The following is a 26083-nucleotide window of genomic DNA, read 5'->3' on the forward strand; positions in this document are numbered from 1 at the left end:
GTGACCTGCATTGATGAAATCTGACGTGTTGATTCATGTCAGTGATTACTACTCAGGAGTTTAATCTCGGAGTTTCCGTTTTCCGTTTTCGATTTTAAGATTGAAATTGAAACTGAAAATTGGATAAAATAATTTGTTAAATTGTAGTATGCGGTGTTTCGTAATTTATTTTTGATTAGACTGTGAAGAAATAATTGGCAAAAAAAATGTCTCCTGAAGCATCTCGTCTTGAGATCTAATTATAATAGTATGTTTTTGAAAGGTGAACTGCACTTATTTTCCAGGTGGATGAGGGTGTAGAGGTGAACGTGTCAGCATTTTTTCTCGTTTGATTTGCAATGAGTGTTTTGCCTTGTGTAAGAGATTGTCGTCCAGCACTTTTCTTTGTTCAAATTTGGAAATCAGGTCTCTGTTAAGAATGGGATGAAGGAGTGTCTAATGGAAATGTTTCGGCCGTTTATATGTTTCTTAAACAAATTGAATAAAGCTGAAAAAATTTCTCTCTTTAAAGCTTGTCAATAAGAATAATGCTAATTATTAAACTGCCAAACCAAGTTATTTCATTCAAAACCTGATGTAAAATATGAAAAGGTGCCTCATAATTGGTCATTTTGTCCATTTTGCTGGACTGTCATGTTTCTCCTGCAGTCATTAATGTTCCCTGTGATGCAGTTCTCTGAGACAGGTAGAGAGTGAAAGTGCTGAAACACAGGTATGTAGGGAATGACCTTGGCGGAGGATGGCAGAAGAGGAAGAAAGAGGATGTAGAGTGATGGCCAGTGGTCTATCTATTCCCAGCGTTTGATGTGTTCAGGTTTTAGGAGTAGGAATGGGACAATATGCCACACTGGAACAATGGGAAGACAGTGCAGGCATTCAGCAGCTCCGCTGGGACGGGAGTCACATAAGAGAGTTGAGGCACCATTAAGTCTTACTGTCCTACAATACCCTGAATTCCTTAAGAATATGTGTGTGTGTGTGTGTGTGTGTGTGTGTGTGTGTGTGTGTGTGTGTGTAAAACCTGTGCTTTTGTGCTCAGTTGCTGCCACCAGATCTTTTAGTTGGGCGATGCTCAGATGTTTGAGATACACATTCATGCCAAAAGTATTTGGGCTAATCCTAGCAAGGCTTTCCACTAAAGTTTGGAGCATGTGGATTTGTGCTAAGGGCCATTTATTTTCTTCAACAATAACCTTGATAAACTCATAGAGTTTAAACTTTGTGCATAGAGACATTGTCTTTTAGCCCATAATTTCAGTCTGGTAATCAGGTGTTCACAGACCTTTGGCCTTATAGTGTATATATAAAAAAATTGAATAAGTATATCTAATAAACTAAAGCATTCTGAAAAAGAGTCCTTATAGATTCTGTGTTGAACAAAGCAACATGGTTTCCAAGGAGTTAATTTTTATTTGTATAACAATTTTAACAATTGACATTGTCTCAAAGCAGATGAAGCATTCATGAAGTTGTATATACGAATGTGTGGAATTGCTCATTAAAATTATACGTTTATTCCTAATGAGCGAGCCACGGGTGACCGTGACCAGGAAAAACTCCCTAATATGACATGAGGACGAAACCTTGAGAGGATTAAGACTCAAAAGCGAAATCATTATAATCTTTGTGGTACCAAATGTCCATTCATTATAGCCCCATCATTGTTGAGGTCTGTGGTGATAGGTACTTAAATGCAAAAATATTCATGGTCCTAAATCAATCATATAAATCATACAATAAAGCTAACAAAGTATGTAGCATCTTTCTGTTTAGCTATTATACTCTATTAAAACTTTGTGACCAGCCTATTTGTCCAGGCTTCAAATAAACCATGAGGTTATTGTCCTTTTCTTTTTTTTTTGTATTTCTTTATTAATATTGTTATGATCATTTTTTTTATGTTTTTCTTTTATTTAAATACACATAACCTTTTAACATTTCCTGTATTGTGCGAGAGCACATGTATCTAAAGTTGTATCTTTTCACACTTTATATTAGCCAAAGTGATTTTAGCTAAAACACCTGATTTGAGTGGCTTTTTCAGCCATTACAATTTGACTTCAACAGTCTTAGCAGTCTTAGCAGTATTAGCTTGTACAAAAAGATTGGTTGAACTTTGGTGCTGATTTTTGTTTTGCATTTGCTGTAGCTTTGGGGGCAAAAAAATCAAAAGATGAACTGCTTGTGTGAGTTGACTGTCACACTGGGACATGACATTGTGTACCAGTGAACATCCCAAAATAGCTGAGCTGTTGGCTAGCCAAGCTGTTGACATTTAACTTGCATTGTTATGTTGGAGATTTGACAATTTAATTTCTCTGTATATAAATCCTTACTTATTATCAAACATAATATTTTTTTATATTGCACCGTTTTTTTAAGCTTGGACTCTCACTTGCAGTACGATTGGCTGATAGGAAAAATCTTTTGACGTTATTAATATTTATTAAAAATTAAATCTTCCTTTAAAAATGTCAGTAAACCTCATTTGCTATTTTGATCAGTATGTTAGCAATATTGTTAGTATCTAGTAAGTCTGTTGTTTATTTCTAAGTGATGATCAATATGACAATAATGATGTATATGGAAAACGAACATAGTAACCTATTATATAACCTTAAAACATTATTTAGATTTTACACACCACTTTTTTGCCCTATTTGTGTTAACAATCAATTCGTGATTGTTGCATCGACTCATTTCAGTTGCTCCCAATTCAATGAATACATAATGATTAATCATTGTGTTTAACTCACGCCTTTGTACTGTAAAATCTCATCACTAGTTAAAATCATGGTCTTTTCAAGCATGTTCTCGCTAGCCAATTCATTATACAATCACATGATATGCCCAAACCAGACAAAACACACTCGTCTACCTTGCAGAAAATTGCAAAAAGAAATGTATCAAGACATTCGAAATGTTACAGACGTATTTCTATTAAACATGGTGTCAAAAATGGGTGAGCTAAAAAGGTATAATTATGAACGATGTACTAACATTTGAAGATTGATTAGACAGGCATTCCATCACCATCGGATAAAATACAGGCTCTAGTGCGAGCATCCAGAACATGATGATGTGATATGTTTATACATTTATTTTTCATAATTGTATTACTGCAAATCGTAACCATTGAATAGGTGATTAATTATTTAAGCTGCATTGTCATTGAAATGTGCTTTCTCTCGATGAGTGATTTCTGCTTTGTAGGACACTATGCACTTCAGTGTAATTGTATATTGTGTGTATCATTATCGTACTGCTTTTGTAGACTGTGTACGTGCCGGTTTTCCTGCTATTGAGAGTCTTAAGGGCACTATCATCAATGGCACCTGATCTGACCCTCTATCTCTCTGTGGAGCTTATTAGTTGAAGGGTGTGTGTGTGTGTGTGTGTGGGTGTGTGTTTGTGTGTGTGTGTGTGTGTGTGTGTCTTCACCTCTCCATCTCGGAAAAACGAGAGATGAAAAGGGAAAAAAAAGAACTTATTGCACAAAGAATAGAGCCGCAGCTCGTTTCCAGCTCGAGTGAGAAAGAGAAGAAAGGAGCGATGGAGAGAGCGGGAGTGAGCAAAAAAAAAAAAAAAACAAGAGTGAAGGAAAGACAAGAGCCATGTTCCCAATGTCTGCGATCCCTGGGGAGAAGTGGAAAAAAAAGAAAGGAGTGGTATTGATAACAAGAAAGAATAAAAGAAAAAGAGCACAGCATAGAAGAGTAGGAAATAGCTGCCACGAGGGAGGATACCGAGAAAAAAAGCCAAAGAGACTGTTTGTGTGAGGGGGTAGAATAACCGGGGTGGTGGTGGTGGTGGTGGTGGTGGGTTGATTTAGATGGATAAGGAAAGATGATTGTACAGATAGAGACAGGGCTTACACACTGGAGGAGGGTTGAGCCTGTCTATTTGGACAGAGCAATTAGATTTTTCCACCACTCTTAAGGCGAGAGACGATTCCGGAGCACGTTTTCATCACTCCTGGGTCTCTGCCCACCTTTTTATCTGCGTTTAAAACAATGGAAGTGTGTTGGGGACATGGGCCTAGATAGAATATAGGTTCATTTATCAAGGACATTTGAACTGTTTCATTTTAATTGGTGTAGTGATCGCAGCATATCATTTGCTTGTGTATGGTCATGTATTGTCTAAAATATATACATAAACAATCTATGAATTAACATTTGTTTATTTTATGTTGTGGTTAAAATCAAGTCTTCTTAGCTATCTTATATTTTATTGTGTGAAGAAAGACAGCCAAGATTTAATTTTTAAGACACTTTAGTAATAGGGATTGTACAAACACACTGAGATTTTAGCCACCAAAAATAAATTGAAAAACTATTGTACATTTTAATCAAAGAATAAAAGTGGGAAAAAATAACTAGTGTGAAAGCAGATGTGGGCTTTTGCTGTTGTAGCCCACTTCAAGATTCTTGTCTGTTCTGCTTATCATGGTTGTAAAAAGTAATTAGTCTTCTTTTCAACTCATAGCAATCTTCTTTTCACTGACCTCTCTCTTTTTGACATGGATTTTCACCCATAGATCTGCTGCTCACAGAATGTTTTTTGTTTGCCGCACCATTCTGTGTAAACTTTAGAAAAGCGATGCCCAAGTTTTTTCTATAAATGGCCAAAAATTAAAGTTGCCATGGTTCCTTTCATTTATGATTTAATATTTGAAAACAAATAAATAAAAATATTTTTATCAAAAGTTTAGTGATTGCACAGTAGTTCACTTGTAGTACAATGAAAAACAATCAAATTTATTGTACAATAAAGTCGAATTCAGTGACCTCTAATGAGGGACATGAAGCTGGTCCATATTTTTCAGAAGTTTTTTCAAATGGCATTTTTTTCTGCCCCTTGTCTCTTTATGGCATGGCGGACCAAATCAGAGGTTACCACAGGCCAACTTTGTCCCACAGGCCAATCCCAGGAGATCAGCCAATATGATGCCAACAGTAATGCCAGCATTGCCACTGTCACATTCCCCCCCTCTCTTTGATGTTTCATATAAACATCATCTCAATCTCTTGAGCTTTTTTTGCACCATTTGAGGTTCCATACTGCTGCCACATGAATGAATGGTTGGATAATTGCATGAATGTGTAGGTGTACAGGTGTTTATAATTACCAGATAAATTGAGTATAGTGTTGATTTAGTGTATAACAACAGAATGGTTCCTCAAAGTAGTGTAATATACAGCATGTAACATACAAATATCCTCTAGTGTTATGGTACTATACGTTTATATACATAACAATAACTTTTTTTTACAAGAACATGTAAGTGGTAGATAAAATGTTAGACTTCTGTTCGACAGGTTGTGAGATTAAAATTGCGACGCCACTGCTGCTGGGCCCTTGAGCAAGGCCCTTAACCCTTTATGCCATAAATGTAAAAGAATGAACTGTGATTAAAGGGCTTGGCTCCTATACAGACAGAATCTACTGTATGTGTTTGTTTGGTTAAGTTCCTTTCTTTCATCACTCTCTCTCCTCTCTTTTTTTCTCATCCAGGCTGTCCATGCAGTGGGCATGTTTGAGCTGCAGATCCGGCAGTGGCAAAACTCTCTTGGCATTCTACAGAGTGGTCAGTGCTGTGACCTCCAGCCCAGCGGGGGACAGCAATGTCCTCAAAGTGACCAGTGTGACACACTTTTTAGGGTCTGTCTGAAGGAGTACCAGACTCGTGTGGTACCCACGGGCACGTGTACCTTTGGTACGGGCAGCACACCTGTCCTGGGCGGAAACTCCAATGGCATGCATGTTAACGGACCTGAAGCAGGCCGGATCGTCATCCCATTTAAATACGCCTGGCCGGTCAGTCCAACTTTATTATTTACCCATGTTATCAATTATACAGAGCTAATGCATGTAACATCACTTGTGGGAGGTTGAGGGATTTTATAAAGGCTGGAAACTGTCTTAGAGATGTGAAGCAGGCATCTTTTGTACATTTCTGTCCAGTAGTGGACTGTCTCATAGTAAGTAGCTTTAATTATTAAAGTCGCATTGTGGTTAACCGTGTTGTTATTCTTATTAAGTCTTCCTTTCACCTGACCCAGCTTTCAGTGGGTGTGAAATTGGGACGGCATTGATAACATTGTGATGATGAGTTGCTACTCTGCTGTGGCAGAATTAGCAGTGTGGTCAGCACTTGGCTCGTTGCTCATTGCAAGACTTTAATCTTATTACATTCTTTCACCTCACGTTCATTGATTAGTCAAGATGGATGCAGGGATTCTATAAGAGTATGGGGACTTGCCAAAAAAGTGTCCAGATTATGCACTGTTAATTCCTGGGTTTAGCGATGCATCAACACCAGATGCATTTTGACAGCTGGGGCATGAGTTCATTGTTGGTACTCGTAGATATCTATGTACACTATATTGCCAAAAGTTTGCGGACACTTGGTCATAAATATGATTATGTGCTATTTAGGCATCGCCTTCCACATCCCAATTTACTCTCATAATTCCCTTCACTCTTCTGGGAAGATGTTCCACTCAATTTTTAACATATGCTTGTGTTCATTTGTGTCATTATACAGCATTCAAAGACATCATATACAATTGTGTGCTTTCAGCTTGGTAGTAACATTTTGGAGAAGATCCACATATGGCAGGAAAGTTCAGGTGTTCCAGTACTTTTGTCCATATAGTGTATCGGCATACACTCAACTACTCAGTTGTATTTATAAGAGTATTTTGCCTGGACCACGCAGCTGTCTTTTTATAAATAAAAACCATTATACAGACAATATTTGCTCTCAACTGCACAGCACTGCATCTATCCGTCTTTGACATAGTTTCTTTTTGAAGAAACATCGAATGTATTGCTGCTTTACCTGACTTTGTTCCGTTTCCATTTTTTTTCCACAATATAAAAAAATACAATTAACTTCTAACTTAACCATCAATATTACACAAATAGTATATTTAATAGCCATATTTTCATCTGATTAAAGACAAAATCATTGAAATGTGCAGCTGTTCTTGGACATACTTCTACCAAAAACGTTTGTTTATTCAATATGAACAGGTATTTACTATTCTACATCTTAAAAATGTTAGCGTTTACCACGTTACTGCAGACTATTTGGGAAAGTGATTGTGCCTTTAATCTTTGAAACAACAGGAAGAAACGTAACACAACTAAGCACAAACCTTAAGGAGCTTTCAACGTACATTAACATATTTCATACACACACACACACACACACACACACACACACACAGTGTTACACATGGTATTAGATTCATACTTTGTTGCTGGATTTAACTTTCAATGAACCGCGTTAAAGTGCAAAGAAGTGCTTCTATACAGTGTTAATTAAAAGTATTGTTTTTGTTTTCTCATAATTAAAATCTTTTATTTGTCGAAAACTGTTATGAATTGGCTTTTTTCTCCAGAGTGATCCCTTGGTTGAAGAAACGTAGCGCCATAGTGTTTTCTTTCATGAAAAATTACATGATTAAAACGCTTCCGAATTACATTTTGTCAAATAAATTGACAGACAATTACGAGAACCCTCAGGTGGTATTACTGGCATAATACCGTCTTTATCCAAATATCAACATCTGCTTGGCAAAAAATGTTTGTAATTACATGCTTGATATTGAAGTGATTGTGTGTATGTGAGTGTATAGTCTTGACACATTTGTTAATTGTTGCTCACATTCCTGACTAAAGTCAGATTATTATAAGATGTTAGGCTTCCCTGTGTGGCGCAGGATGATCAATAATGAGTGAAATGTTTGTGAAATGTGTTGAAAAATCAATGCACAGCTAATGGTACTGATTCATTTCAAAATCTGAGTCACAAAATAACATGATATATGGAAGGCAGTAAACAGTACAGATTAAAACTTAGATTAAAATAAAAAAGATCGGTTTTGTGTTCAATTTTTAGAATTGTATTTACTTATTAATAAAACTTATGGCTTGATATTAAAAGTAGCCTAAGCAGTAAATGCTGATTAATACTCAGTTCTTATAGGTTCTTCCTTCCTCAGTTTACTTGCTACACCCATCCTGACCTTCTCTCTCTCTCTCTCTCTCTCTCTCTCTCTCTCTCTCTCTCTCTCTCATTCTCTCTCTCTCTCTCTCACACACACTCTCTCAACTTTCTTTTTTATTTAGTTCCTTTACCCTACAACTTTTATTCATATTAACTTAAATGGCTTCCTTCACAATAAGAACAATCATATCTCATATCTTCTTTTCTCTTCAGAACTCTCCTCGCCTCATCTAACCGTCTAATACCGGTACTTATTTTTCCTTCTTCTTCTTTTTCTTCTTTTTCTCCTGAACCTGTAAACCTGGTCTCTTTGGTTCCTTATTTCCCCCTCTTCTTTTTTTTTCCCAGACAGATCGACCTTTTCTGTCTTATCACCCATAATGGATCAGACTAATTCCCTTCTAACATTACTCTCACGGGCTATTACTGCTCAATTACAGCGTGGCTGACTGTTTCTCCACTTCTGTACCGTGGGTTCCCATCTGCCCTTTATCTCTCTCTTTATGTGGCACAATAGTTAAAGAAGGAAAGGAAGAAAGAAAGACAGATTTGGATACACAGAGGGATGAAAAAAAGAAGGGGGATGGGAAGTGGCAAGCTCGAGCTATAAAACTTATATAATGTATAAAATGGAATACCAAAAGTTGGTTTGAGGTTGGTCTGTTTGTGTTTGTTTTAAATTATTCATGTGAAGTTTCCTTAGTGGTGTGGTCAAGACTTTATTGGGCTGGATGTAATGTCAAATACACACACACACACACAAAATCACACAGTGTAATTCTCTGTAGTTTCCCAGAGTCTTCCTAAACACTCTAGGCTAATCACAGCACTCTTCGCCTCTCCCGAGTCTGCGCTTGCTCCGTTCCCACTGTCTGTCTGTCTGCGCCTGTGTACGATCAGTCCGCCTCAGGCTGTGAAATCCTTTAAAATGACTCGTCGTCCTGTGGGATACTAATGGCTCGTTGTGATCTGCTCTTCCCAGTCCTGTTTGTTTCTGTGTTAGCACTCAAAACATGTCTATATTTCCATCTGCATTGTTTTATTATTGTCGTCTGCGGGAGTTTTATGACCTCTGCAAGGCGAGGTTGCGTGTCTGTTAGTAAAGACCGAATCAAATAATAGCCAGAAAGCTCACATTATACTTATATTTGACGATATATTGAGTCATGATAATGTTTTTAATCAAAAGCTTACTGGAGCTTTGGTGGAGGAAAAGGAAGTGATCTGATGCAGGCCAGCTGTCTGAACAGGGTTATATGTAAAAAGAAGCCATTCGTGTTTATACACACACACACACACACACACACACACACACACACGTAGACGCTCATACAAACTTCCACTTCTAGTAGTCGGTTGTTGCTTGTATTGTGTGCACACACGCAAATGTTCTTTGCCTTGCATCATTCAAAAGGACATGGTTTAAGCACAGACGCACACAGACATGCACACACTTGTGTTACGGCATCAGTGGGAACAAATGCGCACTTAAGGGCATTAATGTGGCCAACAGAAATGCTTTATGCTAAAATTTTATTGCTCCATAAAAAAATCAATTATAACCAAGAATTTTACCAGAGAACTTTAAATACGAAAATTGTATTCTGTCTTCTTTCTGATTTTTTTTTTTCTTTATGATTAGAAGTTTTATGGCTAATGATTTTTACGTTGTTAAAACTATTGAACAAAAAAATATTATAAGAAAACCTCAAAAATCCTTAGGTTTAATTTAACACATTACACCAGCTTTATCCTTATATAAGTGTTTAAAATAATTCATAAAATTCTACAATTGTCAATCCTGATTGGAAATAATGATGGAAAAAGCTCTGAGGGGATGAAAAATGGAAAAATTAGAACCACGGTCATGTTGTATCAGTTTTAAATACAAATTCATTTGATCAAAAATATATTCATTTCGATTAACCATCCTGTTCATTCACGTCTGATGATTCCAACAAGGCAATTTTTCTACAAGTGTGTTTTCTGTTGGTGTGTGGAAACCTGCAGAGAACCTGCAGGAAACCCTAACAGGTCTGTTTTCTACACCCCCCACAATTTTACTCTATGTAATCATCTAGCAATGGATCACCACCTAACCTACTGTCCCATATCATACACGTTATATGACAGCTACCAAACCATGAAGGTGAAGCCTAGCAAGAGGTTCTGAAACGTCTTTTTTGTCAGAAAATGTTTTTTTTTTTTCATGTTGCTTATGTGCATTACAGGGTGGCATAACACACTGAGGAATGCACTGCCATCTTCCACATATCTGAATCCACAGACACACATTATTGTTCAGGGTAGCTGCAGGAAAAAAAAGGGGGTGCCCTCGACTTCTGGCTATGAGATTAAAATCTGTGATCTCCAAACGATAGAGTCACAATTCATAACTGTAAGTGAGTGACACATATCAGACTTTAATATGTCTTTGACCTGTTCTATAAAATGATTTATTTGACCAACAACCCCAAAAAACACATCTTATTTGTGAGACAAACATTCATAGAGGAAGCAACCTGCATCGCATTTGCTCTGGAGGTTGTCATCTGAACATGATCAGGTCTAGAAGGTGAAAAAACCCCAGATGGTTAGCAACGGTGGGGTGGGGGTGTGGTAAGATTGCGATCCGACCACATGGCTACATATCAGATATGCCTTGTGCAAAAGATCAGAATTTTGTGTTTACTTTGCCGAGAACAAAAAAAAATCAAATCTGGGTCCCATTAAAGTCAAAAATTGTACTTGTAACACTTTTCTTTAGTATAGCTGTACACTTGCGTAATCTGAACTCAAGGTTATTATGATTGTTATTATTATGAGACGAAATTAATGTGTGGCTCTAATTACAGTCTCAGCTACATGTTCCAATTAACTTCCCAGAGTTTACATAATGTCTTTCATCCCCATGAGGCAGTGTGTGAACTGGATGCTTTTCCCAGGATGAGAGAAATACAGTCACTTTAATAACTTCTTAAACAACAACAAAAAAGCCACCCTCATACAAAAGTCACTCTGTGACACTCTTGACACGCAGTTTCTTTTCTTCTGGATAGTATCATTGTGTTTAAAGGGTGGTGGTGGTGGTGGTGGTGGCAAGTGTGAGTGTGAGAAAAATCAACCAGAGAAAACCAATCTGGTTCAGTTTCAGGGCAGGGCTGAGCGAAGGACTGGAGCAAGAGAGAAGGAGGGGGTTGGAAAGAAAGAAAGAAAGGGAGAGGGAGATTTCTATGACTAGCCAGTGGAATGAATGAGCTTCATTATCAGCCCATCTCTAAGCGGTGGTTGTGGGAGGGGATGTGTAGGGGAGAGAAGGGGAAGGGGGTCTCCTACTGTCCCAGGTGAGGGGACGAACAGGTGAACACAGTTATTAGGAGGAAAGCTGAGCCTGCTTTCTCTCTCTTTCGTTCTTTCCCTCTCATTCTGTGTGCTTTATCTTTCACACGCACACTGATCTACTGTTTTCAACAAAGGAAAAGAAAGATTAAAGGTATATGTGTGTGTGTGTGTGTGTGTGTGTGTGTGAGATAAAGAACGTAATTGAAAGTTACATTTGAGTCTGATTGAGACATGACACGGCTTTCTTGGGTTCCACGCTATTAGAGCTGAATGATATGTAACGTAATGATATGTAAGGAATAAAACACAATGGCGCATGCTATTAGAGAAAACTTGTGGTCAGACACAAAGCCAGAGTTATTGTTACTACCCTGAAGTCGCTTATTTTCCCAGTAACAGCATGTCCTGGAGTATTATATTCCTCTAACATGACAGCAGTTTGCCAGCTATTGCAAATTTGAATTTATTAATGATCACATCATACATGTATCCATGTATAGTTACATTGAATGTTGTCCTTGACGCAAGTTAGATCCTGTTATCACTGGAAGCTATAATTTTTTTTAACACTTGCCAGCCTTTCTTTTTTTTCTTTCACTGATTCTGGAAGTTAATAAGATACAAAAATGCAGGCGCAAAGCTCTCGAAAGACTTTCCCACGGCACAAACCTCACTTGCCAGTAGTACAAAGCACTGACACTGGAGACTCCTTCCATGAATTTGCAATAATCTTGCTTTTAATCTTAAAAACACAATGTGTTTTAAAGCGGTTTGTGGTTTATCCACCATTCAGAGGATATTGCAGCTATTGCAAAACTCCAGCTAAAGAAGTGACTAATTTATACACATAAATAAGTAGAAAGTCTGTGTGAGGCTGACTACCAGCAGCTTCTCTCTGGACTAGGGCTAAAACGAGTCCTCAAGTAATTCAATTACAAAAATCAATTAATCGAGGCAAATTAATTTGCTTTTGGGCCAAAGAAAACATCAGAAAGTTTCCAAAGTTTGGGATCATTTTAAACAAAAACATAAAGAATACATTGTATAGGGCGATTACCATTTTAAAAGTAATTTAATATCCATTTTCAGATTTTTGTTTATATACAGTGCACTTATGTATATACTGTGCCCTTTACAGTGGCGGTGTAGGTTAGGGAATGGAGCACGTTTTTACAGCTGGCGATAAATACACAAATTTAGTTCGTGGAAAATTTCAAGCAGCTTTTTTTTTTTTATTAAATGATAAATTTTCCCCATAACCTACTCTACACGGCCACTGCAGAGGGACTTTTTGAATGCAACAGTATTTGTATTTTGGTGTAATAAGGCTATTAAATGCACTAAATGGGTTTAGTTTTCATCGATATTCTTGTATTGCAATTTCAGCAATAAAAATGTACATTTTTCTAAAAAGAAAAAAAAATGCTTGTTCATTTAAAGAGTCTTATTTTCTCTCTCTTATTTAGTTTCATTTTTTAATCGATGGAATAATCATTAGAATACTCGATTACTAAAATAATCATTAGCAGCAACCCAAATGTTCATTTACATTTACATTTAAGTTTACATTCTGCATTTAGCAGATGCCCTTGTCCAGAGCGATGCGCAAAAGTGCTTTGAGTCTTTATAAATGAAAAAATTTACACTGGTACTATAGATTACAGTTTAAGATAAACCTCTCAATAGAGTTAAAGGCTGATTTATTTATTTATTTATTGGAACGTGATAGTGTAAGTGTTTCAGGAAGAGGTAGGGTTCACCTGTCCGCTGTTCGGACATCTTGGTGAAGTTCATTCCACCATCTCTGTGCCAGAGCATAGAAAAGCCTTGAAGTATACTTTATCCATACATTATGTTACTTAAATACAATAATGTGTTTTAAGATTTGTATGAAATATTTTTTAGTGAAAACGTTATTCCTAACGTTCCTGAACATTCGTTCCAGCTGCAGACTCCGGTGAATGTTAGGATTTTTGAGACTTCCTAACGAGAACCCGTGAATTATCCGAGCTGCGATTTCCGAACTGCAAATTATCAGGGGTTGACTGTATTTACCTGTTTCCCCCTCTCCTTTCTCTCTCACTTTACGTGTCTCTCTTTCTACCTATTTATATCCTCCCTTTAATCTGCTGTAACAGTGCTCGTTAAGGTTTTTGCCGAGGATAGATGGCTAGCCCACAGAGTAGCCACAGGCCATACTATGATGACAGACTAGACAGAACTTTTCACCCCCTGTGAAATCATCCCTCTTTATTGCTAGTGTTCCAGTGACAGTAGGGCAAAAGAGGAGGGATAAAAAACAATGAATACCCTGGTGAAAGCCTGGAGAGTTAAAGTGTGTGTGTGTGTGTGTGTGTGTGTGTGTGTGTGTATGCATGTGATCATCATGTGGTCATGTCGACTTTTTGTAGCTTTAGCTTAAGGTCATTTTGCTCTTAATGCCTAGGCTTTGAGGCATAAAAATGACTAAGGATCAGACTGCCTTTAGGATCTGAGGGCACAGTGGTCAGTGAGTCACCTGAGCAAAAAGGTGTCATTGACCTCCACTGCACTTCCCATACCACCTACTTTTGTCTCTTTTTGTAATAATCTGTGTCTTTTTTACTGTCTGTCTCTCCTGTCTCTTTTATTTTTTTCTGTTATTCTCTTTTAGTTCTTTCTGTCTCTCTTAATCTCACTGTCTGTCACTTTCTTTGTCCATTTGTTTGACTCATTTCCCCTCACACATTCTCTTTCTCTCTCTCTCTCTCTCTCTCTCTCTCTCTCTCTCTCTCTCTCTCTCTCTCTCTCTTTTTTCCTCTCACACTCTTCCTGTATTTTTCTTTTTCTCCCTCTCTCCCTCTCTTTTTTTTTCCCTCTCACCTCCTCTCTGATCATTATTCTCAATTACCTTTAGGACATTAGTCTCCATTACATATTGCATTGAGTCAGGCCCTGCCCAAAGCATCTCAAATTCCTTATTCACCCTCATAGCTCGCAGATAAGGAGGTGGCGGTGTCTGTTCATTTTCACATGATCACGTCTTTATTTTCAGTGTGGTAACACTTTATATTATAGTGCGTCTATTTCCAAAGTTCAGTCTGAGTGAAACAGGGTGGTTTAAGTGGAGCTCAGCGCAGTGATGAGCTCTCCGTGTGGGACTTTCCGTGGATAATGTTTAACACTGTCCCAGAAGACTAATGGGCGTAGCGTTCTCACCGCTAGCACCCTTTTCATGCCGCCGGCTGTGCCGCTCATCGGCTTCACTAACATTTATAGGCCCGTCGGTCTCTTGATGTGTCCTTACTCTGTAACCCTGTCTTGCTCAATGTTATCAGGCAGTAGAGCTTTTTAAAAAGCTTTTTAGAGACAAAAATGAAGCCACATATAAACAAATGGACACAGGGTTGTGCACGCAAGGAAAACAATACATAAAAAAAAAAAATATCAAGGTTATCTCAGCATTTACGTATGTCAATCTCACCATCTAATGCTCACACTATTTGGCACACAAAGAGCACAAAGAGTGGCAGCAGATTGTCACCAGGCACTCGTGAAATGGCTTTTCTGTGTGTTCGGATTAAGCGTGAGGAAATTAAGTTTACACAAATCTCCTTACCCCCGTCCCCATCTGCCCACACTCACTTTATCTCTCTCTGTCTGCTCTTGTGACACTGACACTAATTTTCGCTCAATACCTCCAACGGTCACAGGTCAAGAACTTTGACCCCCTCAGCCTTTCTTCTCTCTAATGGGTTTAGGTTCGTCAGATCAGAACAGACACAGATTCGGTGTGAATTATTAAATTAGTATGACGCAGAGTTTCTGTATTTTTCTTGCATGTATTTTGAATTTCGCATTCACCCTTATGTGTGTAATAAATTTTTTTTTTGTGGTTATATGTAATATATATATATAATGTGTCCAATGTTTTCTGGAGGTTATGTGTGTGCGACAGAGTGCTGTAAATTGATGCCTAATCTATTGTGTCGTATTGTGCAAAGTTCTGCCCTCAGTTACCTGGGCATTCCAGCTGCCTGGGAACCAAAGCTACTCACTTACCATAAGGGGAAAAAAGCTCTCGATCTTCATTCCATGTCTCCCACGCATACACACACTGATACACACACACACTGCATACCTGTGTAGTCATGCATGAAGTGGGCTCATGACTACTCACTCTGTCTTTATAGTCGTACTGATCGTATTTTTGTTTTTCTCTATATATTTATCTCATAGTTTTGCACTTTCACTTTTACTATGTAGCAAAAGCCATCACATATTTAACACAATAAAAAAAAGTAATTTAACCGATCACAAAGGTTCGAGCTCGTCCATGTGGTTTTCTGCATTTGGGGTGTAATTGTTTTCCTTAGTAACTTTAGTAACTTCTTTTTCATTATGTTTTTTAAAAGTATAAGTGATATACTGTAGAAGCAACAGAGTTGAAGCATAGAGTTAACAAATTACCAATATATGTTTAACATGCTAAACCATGCGGGCATTAAAGAGAATCCGAACAAGCTGCATACCATTTTTATTACTAGTCTACTTTAAACTATAACCACTATTTTACTAAGTTTTCAAAGTGACCCCATCCATCAATATTAACAATATAATTGGAAATAAGGAACAAAGGAAGGTCCCCTGGTGGTCTAGTGGTTAGGATGCGGCGCTCTCACCGCTGTGGCTCGGGTTCGATCCCCAGTCAGAGAACCAACCCCAGCCACTCTTAGTGCCGGTCCCAAACCCGGATAAATGGGGAGGGTTGCGTTAGGAAGTGCATCCGGCGTAAAAACATGTGCCAAATCAAACATGCGGATGATCCGCTGTAGCGACCCCTAACGGGAGAAGCCGAAAGAAAGAAAGTAATTGGAAATAAGGAACAAAGACCTGGAGAATGTAATTTCTCCTTCCCATGATTTGCAATCCCTGTTGATTTGTGTGAAACATTTTCTAATTATAACTAATATAAATATGCTGATTGTTATTAAAAGGTAATGTGCAATTCGTGTTCCATAGCACAAGTGTTGTCTATGGTATTAAGTAATTTATCAAACACAAAGACATCGATGTGTGACTAATCCAGTGACTTTAGTCTTGTCTTAGAAAGTTTGTCGATACACGGTATTCAGTTACTCTTTACAACAGAGCATGAAACAAGTCTTGAACTAATACCTGATTTAATATTTACCCAAATTTAAACTAATGAGCTTGGGTAAATTATATTGTCAAAGGTTTGTTGACACCTAAACATAAGATTATGTGCTTTTTGAACATCCCATTCCACATTAAGTTCCCATTTGCTGCTGTAACAACCTCCACTCTTCTGGAAAGTTGTTTCACTAGATTTTGGAGTTTGGTTACAAGTAAGGTACTGATGTCGGAGAGGTGAGGAGGCCTGAGGTGCAGTCAGCATTCAAATTCATCTCAAAGATGTTGAATATGGTTGAGGTCAGAGCTCTAAGGCACCCCACTAAAGATCATCCACTCTAACCAATGTAAAGCATATCTTTATATAGATATCTTTATATATTTGTGCACAAGATTATTGTCATGCTGGAACAGGTACGGGTCTCCTAGTTCAACTGAAGGAAAAATGTAATGCTATTGCATCCAAAGACATTCTTTACAATTGTTTGAAGAACCACATATAGCTGGTAAAGTCAGTTGTCCTAAAACTTTTAAGCATATAGTTTATGTGCATAAAAAAATGAGTTTTATGAATTCATGTGTGAATAATGACCCCTTAAAGTGCTTGTTAGTACAAGATTGCTATTTAATGTTTTAATGAAGAGGTGAGCTAAATCAGAAATACATTGTTTTTATATTTTGTCGTATGCAACAGATGTGGTTGGATGGCATTTTAAAGGGCAGTGTCTAAAAAATGATGAACCACAGCACAAGAGAGAAATGGGAGACTATTATAATGATTTAAAGACAGAAAACCAGATGCACATAGACACAGTGAAGCGGTCAAAGTTAACACAGAGACATCAATGACTAAAACACAAGAAAATATTCATATAGTCAAGTCAATACAAGTGGCTTTTATTGTTATTTCAGAACAATACACAGTGAATCGAGAACAACGTTTCTCCAGGACCAAGGTGCTCCATGAAACACAAGCTCATGGAAAACACAAAACGAAATTGGACATAAAGTGCACGTGTGCAAACAGCATTTATTCCAAGCAACACAAAACACTTAGACAGCAATCACCGTGACCGTGCAACACCGACTAGTACAGTCGTGTTTTAGTGCAATAAATTGTCCATTTAATAATAAATACCGTACCTGCAAACATTTCATGGTAGTTAGCAGCAGTTTTTTGTGCAAGAAAATTTAAGGAATGTCTTCATTTGAGTGTGTGTATTTTAACATCTTGTATTTATGTGAGTCTAAATTTGAGTTCCCCAACCACACAGATCATTAGGTACCGGGCCGCAAAAAAAGAATTAAAAGTTTTACATTTTTTATTTTATTGACTTTTGCATATTTTGAAAGATGGCTACTTGAACCTTTGCCAATTTCTTGCACTTCTTTCATAGATTAAGCTTCGACTGATTCTGCATTATGGAGACTTGACTTATAACTATTTAATATAAATAGTATAAATAATATATTAAATAATTAATTAATAATAATATGCACATTATTGTATTTATTGATTCAACTCCCCTACACACACACACACACACACACACACACACACACACACAGATGTCGGGGGCTGCCAAAAAATGTTGGGGGCCGCTGGTCTAAAGGCAAAATAATTTGTGCCAAATTTATTTGTGTGTGTGTGTGTTTTTTTTACTGCTGTTATTAGTAATCAGAAGAGGGGGATGATGAACTCATTCAAGTGAATTTAATGTATGATAATTAATTATCCAATCAAATTTGTAGCTATTTGTGTAAAAGAAAATGAAAAAAGCTATAATTCCAATTGGTAACATTCATACCCAATAGTACAGGCACCACACACACACACACACACACACACACACACACACACACACACACACACTCTCACCTACATTAACATTTACTGTGCTTGACATACTAAGAAGCAGTCAGAGGATGTTAATTCCCAGTGGATTCGTTCTTATGTTTAGTGAAGATAAGCTAATAACCTCGGGACATGCAGTGCCTGGGGACCTGCTGCTTTAATGATTTCATCTGTGTGCAAATTAGATTGGAATGGAAGCTCCTATAATAAGGCAGAAAGCAGAAAAGGTGTGAGCATCTCCCCCTCATCACCTTTACGTGAAAAGGTGATGGCGACAGGAAGTAAGGTTAATAAGATGTTCATGTGGATTTGGGAACTCCGTGTCCTATTTCTGGACATGTATTTGAAGAATACATGCGATTTGTATAAAAGATACTGCGCGTTCATGCGTCCGTAAGAAGACCGGGGGCCTCATGGTGTGCTAAAAGCTTTGCTAATTTTGTTGTCAAGCTTGATTCTTCTGTCTTCCTGTCTTCTTTTCATTGTTTCCCTGCTCACCGTTTTCCCAGCATGCACGTTCTTCAGGCACTGCGTGAACTGCCTGTCACTTTCACCTTCTCTCACTGATTATATTTAATGGTTGTTCTGCTTCCAGACTCTAAACTGCTTCTTCTTTGCTTCTTCCCTACATATTTTTTTTTTTTAACAGCACATAATCCCTCGTTTATCTTCTTGGTTTTCTCCTCATCAGTCACCCTTTTTTGATCTTCTCGTGTTAAATATGAGTTTTAGTAGTCGTGTTAGTATCCAAGCAGTAAGTAGCTGCTAGTCAATTGTCAACACAGAGCTGTTATTAATGGACGCCCCTAAGGTCCTGTTAGTTTGATCGGAATCTCTGCAGTGGCTAAAGAGGATTTCAGGTTAAGTCAGATAGGTTAGCAGCTCATAATTTATACTTTTATTATTAGACGTGCTGATATCTGTCTAGTAGAGGCATAACGTAATGTAATATTTGTTTAGTGTTCCAAATCTCTTGTTGAATTTCTCCTAATTTATTTGAACTAGGAGTAGGTGTGGTTTAGGTTTTTATCAATAAACTGAATTTTTTTATATGAAATTAGTCAAACACTGAAAAAATGGTTTTGTTGGAGTAATTTTTCATTGGCAGTCATTCATTCATTCTTTCACACATTTTTATTTCATTCACCCCTGAACTTCTTTAATCCTACCATCCCAGCTGCATCACTCAAGTTCATCATTTGACGCCCTCAGGTACTTTCTGGGGAGATTAGCAGCTAATGTGAAAGGCTACAAAACCTGTTGAAAAGTGGCAGCTCTGTGGTTAAGACATTGAACTTCTGAACAAAAGGTCATGAGTTCAAATTCCAGCACTACCAAGCTACTGTTACTGGGCCCTTGAGCAAGGCCCCTAACCCTCAACTGCTCAGATGCATATAAGAAGTAATTATTAGTCTCTGGTTAAGGCTGTCTTTTAAATGCTTTAATTGATAAAGCAAAAATATTCAACTTATAATAATTCATCAGATTTATTTTAGTTTGAGTGTTTTGTTAAAAATTGTTAAAACGTATGCAGAACAGAAGAACTATATTAGCTTCAATATAGTTTTATACTGCTTTATATGCAAGGCTAATGTATATTGCATGATTCTTTTCTAATTCAAATTATTCACTTGCATAAAGCAACATCATTCCAATATGCAATCCGATTATAGTTATAGAGTTATATAAACATTTCTGTAAAGTAGTAATAATGACATATATGAAGGGATTAATTATATTTTAAAGCTGCTAATGATAAAATACAGATCAGATCACTGAAAATAGGATGTACAACGTATAATATGATTTAAAATAAGATTACATACAGTGTATGACAATGCAGTTTAAAGGAATTGTGGTGATTTAGTATTTGTTTATGCAGATTGTTTTTTTAGTTACTTGTTGACTCTGATGTCTTCTTAAGATTGAGTATAATAAAAAATACTTCATCTTAAAATACAGCACAAATCAACGTTGATCAATATTAGCAGACAATTTGAGTCGATTTTGTAAATTTTTCTGAATTCTGGCTCACTTCTGTGTTGTATTGAACTGTAGGTCTGAAGATGAATAAGTAAGTAAGTAAGATTTGTAAATGTTAACTTTCGGACTAAATATAACCTTCTGGTTGAGGTAACTGTTTACCCACACACACCCATACTAAAGCAAACACGCAGAAATACATCAACAGCACCCTAAACACAGTCTCTCTGCCTTTTTGTCATCTAGACTTGGGGAATTTCCTGTGGAAAACGGGGGGGGGTTTGTCGCCGAGCCGCACGGAGCGACCCTGTTGTTTTTAGAGTCCTGAAATCGCATACTTTTGTCAGACCAATTAACCCAAGGAAGAATTTGACTTTCTGTGAGGGATGGAGGGAGAGAGGGAGGGAGGGGGCACGAGATAAAAGCACAAAGAGGGGGAGTGAGATGGAGAGAGGGTGGGAGAGACGTTCTATAATCATACCCTGAAAGAAAGAAAACAAAAAACGTACTAGAAAATAAAAGAACGGGGAGATACGGTGATATTTTTGGGCAGGCGAAGGGACGCCGGAGGTCAGGGTTCAGCACGGGTCACGCGTGTTTCGTATTTCACACGACTATTGTCAGAGAGATTTTTCTTTTTAGAAGTGTGTGTTCATGTGGGTGTATAAGTGGAATATGCAATGAGGCATTTTTTGCAAGTGAAATGTAAGTGGCAAAATAAACGGATCCCCTATTCTCATTTGTTTCTACCTCGCTCTCATCACACACTTGATGTTTGTTACCTCGTTACCGCACCCATGCCCCCTCGTACAACCATAATGATTAGGTGGATTGCCACTGCTGCTATGGCAACGTCTACTCTGCCAGGTATGCGAGTGTGTGAGACAGAATTGGAAACTGTAATTATTACGGTGCTGATTAAATTGCGAATGCATGTGCACACATGCTTGTAATGGCCGTATTGATGTTTGGGTGGACAGGAGGCGTTTTCTGCCAGCGTTGATGCGAGTGAGTGAGGCCGACCATAATCGCACATCTGTTGCTTTAATGGACCTAACGTGCCTTGTGTGTATGAACTCTCTCTGGATGCGTGTTTGTGACATGATGAACGGGGCGAACATGTACTGAAAGTCAACGGGGTTTGTTTACAGAGCTGGGCAGCCAGAGAGAGGGAGAATGGGATGCAGGAAGGCAGCATACAACATGTGTATGCAGCATAGCGTGACAAATGTGGTGTGTGTGTGTGTGTGTGTGTGTGTGTGTGTGTGTGTGTGTGTGTGTGTGGAACCATGTGGCTGTGCTAATAGGAGAGAGAGGGGGTAACAACCGAGATGCAATGTCAGAGAGTGTATGTAAGGGAAAGGCAGCAAAAAAGCTAGAGAGAGAGAGAGAGAGAGAGAGATGGGGAAATTCCTGTCTGTGGGCAGGGAGTTCTTCCTGTTGGAACGAGATGTTTGTACAGCCCAGCTTAGCCGGGATATCCTCCTCCCAGTACCCCTGCCAGGCAGAGACAGAAAGAGACATCACTCAAATGAGAACAAACCTAAGTCAAAAAAATCAACAGTTTACCACAAATTATTCAAATTCCTTTGAGACTGAGACCAAATTTGGAGGTGCGATGTGTTCACACCAGGGATTTAAATATGGGTGTAAAGAAAAATGATTTGAAACTTTTCGAACCAGAAAAGAAAACTTGATAGAAATAGATTTAGCCATTGAATAATCGATGAACACTGCTCTATGAGCAGACAGAGGAAAAAAGAGGATACATCAACATCTGTTCAATGAATCTATAGCACTCTATAAGTTCTGTCAGTTTTTTCCAGCATCTGGAACCGCTGGCTTTTTAGTCTGTATGTAAATATGTGATATCGTGGATTATGTCTTTTTTTTTTTTTCTTTTTTTACGTATGATTGTTGGTTTGATTTATTCAGCTTGCTGTATTGTCTGTGTTTATAGCAAGCAAGTAAGTTATAGATTGGGTCTTTAATTTGTGGTCATTCATGATTTCAGGTGTATTAAAAGGTTTAACTGGATCCAATGTATAGATCATTTCCTCCAACTCTGTGCTGAACTTCGAGAATCCAGTGTAGTTCGTTTTATACACAATACTTGGTGGAGCAAAATAGCTTGATTAGCTTTTACTGTGAATTTACTTGTCCCACGGCATACGATAAATACACAGACAGACTAAATAATACCTTGACCTAATTTTAAAAGTTAAGAAATATATCAATAAAGCTTGTAATGCCATAAATATACTGTAGATGGCAAAAAAAATAGGCACAACAGCAAAACTTTAAACACAAGCACCTTGTGTGCTTATATAAGTCGAGCTGGACACAATCCAGCACTGTATGAGTTCATTTGACACTGCAGAGGAAGAGAGAAAGTGGAGAAGAGAAAGGACAAGTTCCCACAACAAACACAGTCATGGTGAGGCAGATGTAAATAGAAGTCTTGTTCGTCTAATGAAATGGAACGGGAAATTCATTTGTGTAATACATGGCTGCTTTAATTGTGCTTTTCATTTTATCAATCCAAGACAAACCCGGCTTCTCATAAGAGTGATTATGATTCACAAGCTGCTTTTAAAACACACTGACATTAATTCATATGAAAGTATAATCAGTCAATGTACAGGTTGATTACGGTGTCTAATTAAACTATGAGCGAGAAGGCTGCTTCTGTGTAAGGAATGAGATTCAAGAGTGTACTGTCATGTGTACAGGAAACAGAATTTTACACCATGCAATGAAATTCCTACTTTGCGAATCCTCCAAGCAGCTTTTGAAAAGAAAATAAGACATAAGAAACAAAAGACAGAAGGTAAGTTAACACATTTCGGCAAATGCAGAAAACTACAACGGTGTTTTAGTGCCACATAAAAAAAAAACAACAACAACAAGATTAAAGAAATAAAGTCTTAGCTAAACAGGAATAAGTCGAAATTACAAGAATAAAGTCGTAACAGCAACGGCTAAATTACCGCCGTGCCGGTGTTACACCAGATTCTGTAACCATCTTATTTTTGGCCTCAGAGTGAACTATTGCTCAAATGCAGCTTAAAATTGATGCTACGCAAACAGCGTAAATTCAAACATCAGCGGCCACTGTTTACAAACAAATAATTAAACTGTACAAAAAAGACTATTTGAGCAATAGGTAAACATCTACGGTCACAGAATTGCATTAGTACTTCAGCCGGTTCTGCTACGACTTTCATTCTCATAGTGCTACGACTTTATTTTAGTAACTTTAACTCTATTTTTGTAATGCAACAAGGTCAGTCTCGTAATCTTAGATTTTTAACATGTGGCACTAAAATGCCATCGTAAGAAACACAAGTATGTGCACGTATAAAGTGTACAGTGTGTAAACATCGTAGAAAGGCATGTGCAAAGTCTTGCAGAGGTAAATCGGATCTGTGTTGGACACGACGGATGATGCCGTTGTGGAAAAATAATCCATCAAGGTGTGGTGTCGTGTGTCAACACTAAGCACAATTTATTTAGCGATATAGCGCTTTGTTCCTCTTATACTGCAGTGATTTACCTGTATTTGATTAATGTAAGACAAGATGTCATTTTTCTCCATTTTAATTATTACATTTAAGGTCCAGGTTTCTATGATATCTCGTGTCATAGTAGCTAGTGGCATTTCGAAACTAAACTCAGAGCCTTTATGTAAACAGCGGCATCGCGGATGCTAAATAAGCATTTTAATTCCATCTGTTTTTGTAGAAGCAACAACATTTATCATCTCTGCAGCTGGAACAGAATCCAGCATACATTTTCATCTGATGCTGTAGGTGTAACACAGCATTTATCATCACTCTCTCTGCGGATAAAAGACGAGGACCCAGCTTGTTCACACACACACACACACACACACACACAAACGCATACACACACTCTTGAAGGCAGCACAAAGACCAATGCTTTGTCATCACTGCTGATATATTGTCCCAAGCAGTAAAAAATAAGTCAAGACCATGTCTCTATGATCTTATCTTTGCCAATGTGTTTTTAGCATTGCTGTTGTTTACAGTGCGATCTTCCTGCATCTGCGAATGTTTGCCTTTCTTCTTAATTTGGCTGTGTATTTTGGGATGTGTGTGTGCATCAGTGTGTGTGTGTGTGTGTGTGTGTAAGAAAGATTAGGACACTGGGGCACAGACATCCAGTCAGACAGGCATACGTCACAGAAGCCTTCCTGATCTCTGTGGGAAAGAACTCAGGCCAGAGTATACTGGATTAACCCTGTTAGACACACACACACACACACACACACACACACACACACACACACACACACACACACATAAAGCTACAGATACAGTACACATTCACACATGACTCCATTTTCCCTAATGGTTCCGACAAGAATGGTCAGCAAATTCTTCGTCCCTGGGTTTTATTTGCTGTAAGGACACGTTGTGCTCCTCTAGGACATGAGCTAGGCTGTGTACTGACACTGACCTGACACTTATATTACTTTAATCATCCAACCTGCATTTTTCCCAGACTGTTTTCAACTATGTAACATTGTGTATTTCTTCGCTGTCTTCTAGCCAGGGACTGCACAGGACTTTAAATGGAATACTCAAATGTTTTTCAACGTAATCTCTATCCACTGCATCTGTAGTCGCACAAAGTTTTATTATTATATTGCTTTATTATAGTCATTTTACAATAATCCCATTCATTTCTTTTACGTATTTCCAATAATGGTGGGTGACATTTTTAAGATAATTAAATACATTTTAGCGTCTGCTATAGCCTTAATATTAATCTGCCATAATCTTAATATTTATTTGCAGTACAAATATCCACTTATATACTTACATGCTGTTCATACAGTATATATTTGCATATTCATCTGCACTTGTTAATTTGCACAATTGCTATTATTTGCACTTCTGGCAGATGCTCAACTGCATTTCATCGCTGTGTACCTGTACTATGCAACGACAATAAAGTTGTTTCTATCTATCTATCTATCTGTCTGTCTGTCTGTCTGTCTGTCTGTCTGTCTGTCAGATAGCATAAAATAAATCAAATAAAAAAATAAAAAATAAATATAAATGAAATATAATTTCAAAATAAATTTAATATTCTTCAAAAAAAATCTTATTTTATCTTATCTTAAAAATGTCACCCACAATTTTTGGAATTGGATAAAATATTGCAAAAGCTATCATTAAAGAATTTTCACAGAATCGCCACCATTGTTTTCTCACTATACAGATGCAATTTCCAGTCTAGAAACATATGGTGTTACATGCCTCAGAGCTGCACGGCTAGAAATGTTCAGCATTCCCAATTATCTCTGCCTAAAACCTTCACTTTTATATTCAGTATGATTTCTTGTGAGAAGAAGTGTTCTTTTGGTTCTTTCACACTCACATATAGTGAGCATACGAAGTCTATGTACTTGTTAGTTGTACATAGTCAAGAGCTTCTGCAGATTTTTCACTGCAATAGCCTTTATAATAAGTGACTGTACATATAATTACATATATACATTACATGGTGTACATATTTTTACATATTTATTTTTACTTGTCAGTTTGCACAGTTGCTACAATTTGCACGTCTGGTACATGCTAAACTGCATTTTGTTTGTTACTATCTAATGACAATAAACTTTTACTTATATTTCTAGTGCATCTGTACAAATAAATAAAACCTACATTTACCCGATCATCAGGGATTTATAGGACCGCATTATAAAGCAGATAAAATGA

At 37.6% G+C, this 26083-nt stretch overlaps 1 protein-coding gene across 1 annotated transcript in view; it reads left to right on the forward strand.

The window, feature by feature from the left end:
• The window catches only part of LOC124395837 (protein jagged-1b), a 53525-nt gene that overhangs the window by 2912 nt on the left and 24530 nt on the right, over positions 1 to 26083 (forward strand). Inside the window, 1 exon segment of the mRNA XM_046864710.1 lies at positions 5518 to 5820. Within this exon segment, the coding sequence (XP_046720666.1) occupies positions 5518 to 5820 (303 nt within the window).

The sequence above is a fragment of the Silurus meridionalis genome, chromosome 13 (assembly GCF_014805685.1).
Source record: "Silurus meridionalis isolate SWU-2019-XX chromosome 13, ASM1480568v1, whole genome shotgun sequence".
Lineage (NCBI taxonomy): Eukaryota > Metazoa > Chordata > Actinopteri > Siluriformes > Siluridae > Silurus > Silurus meridionalis.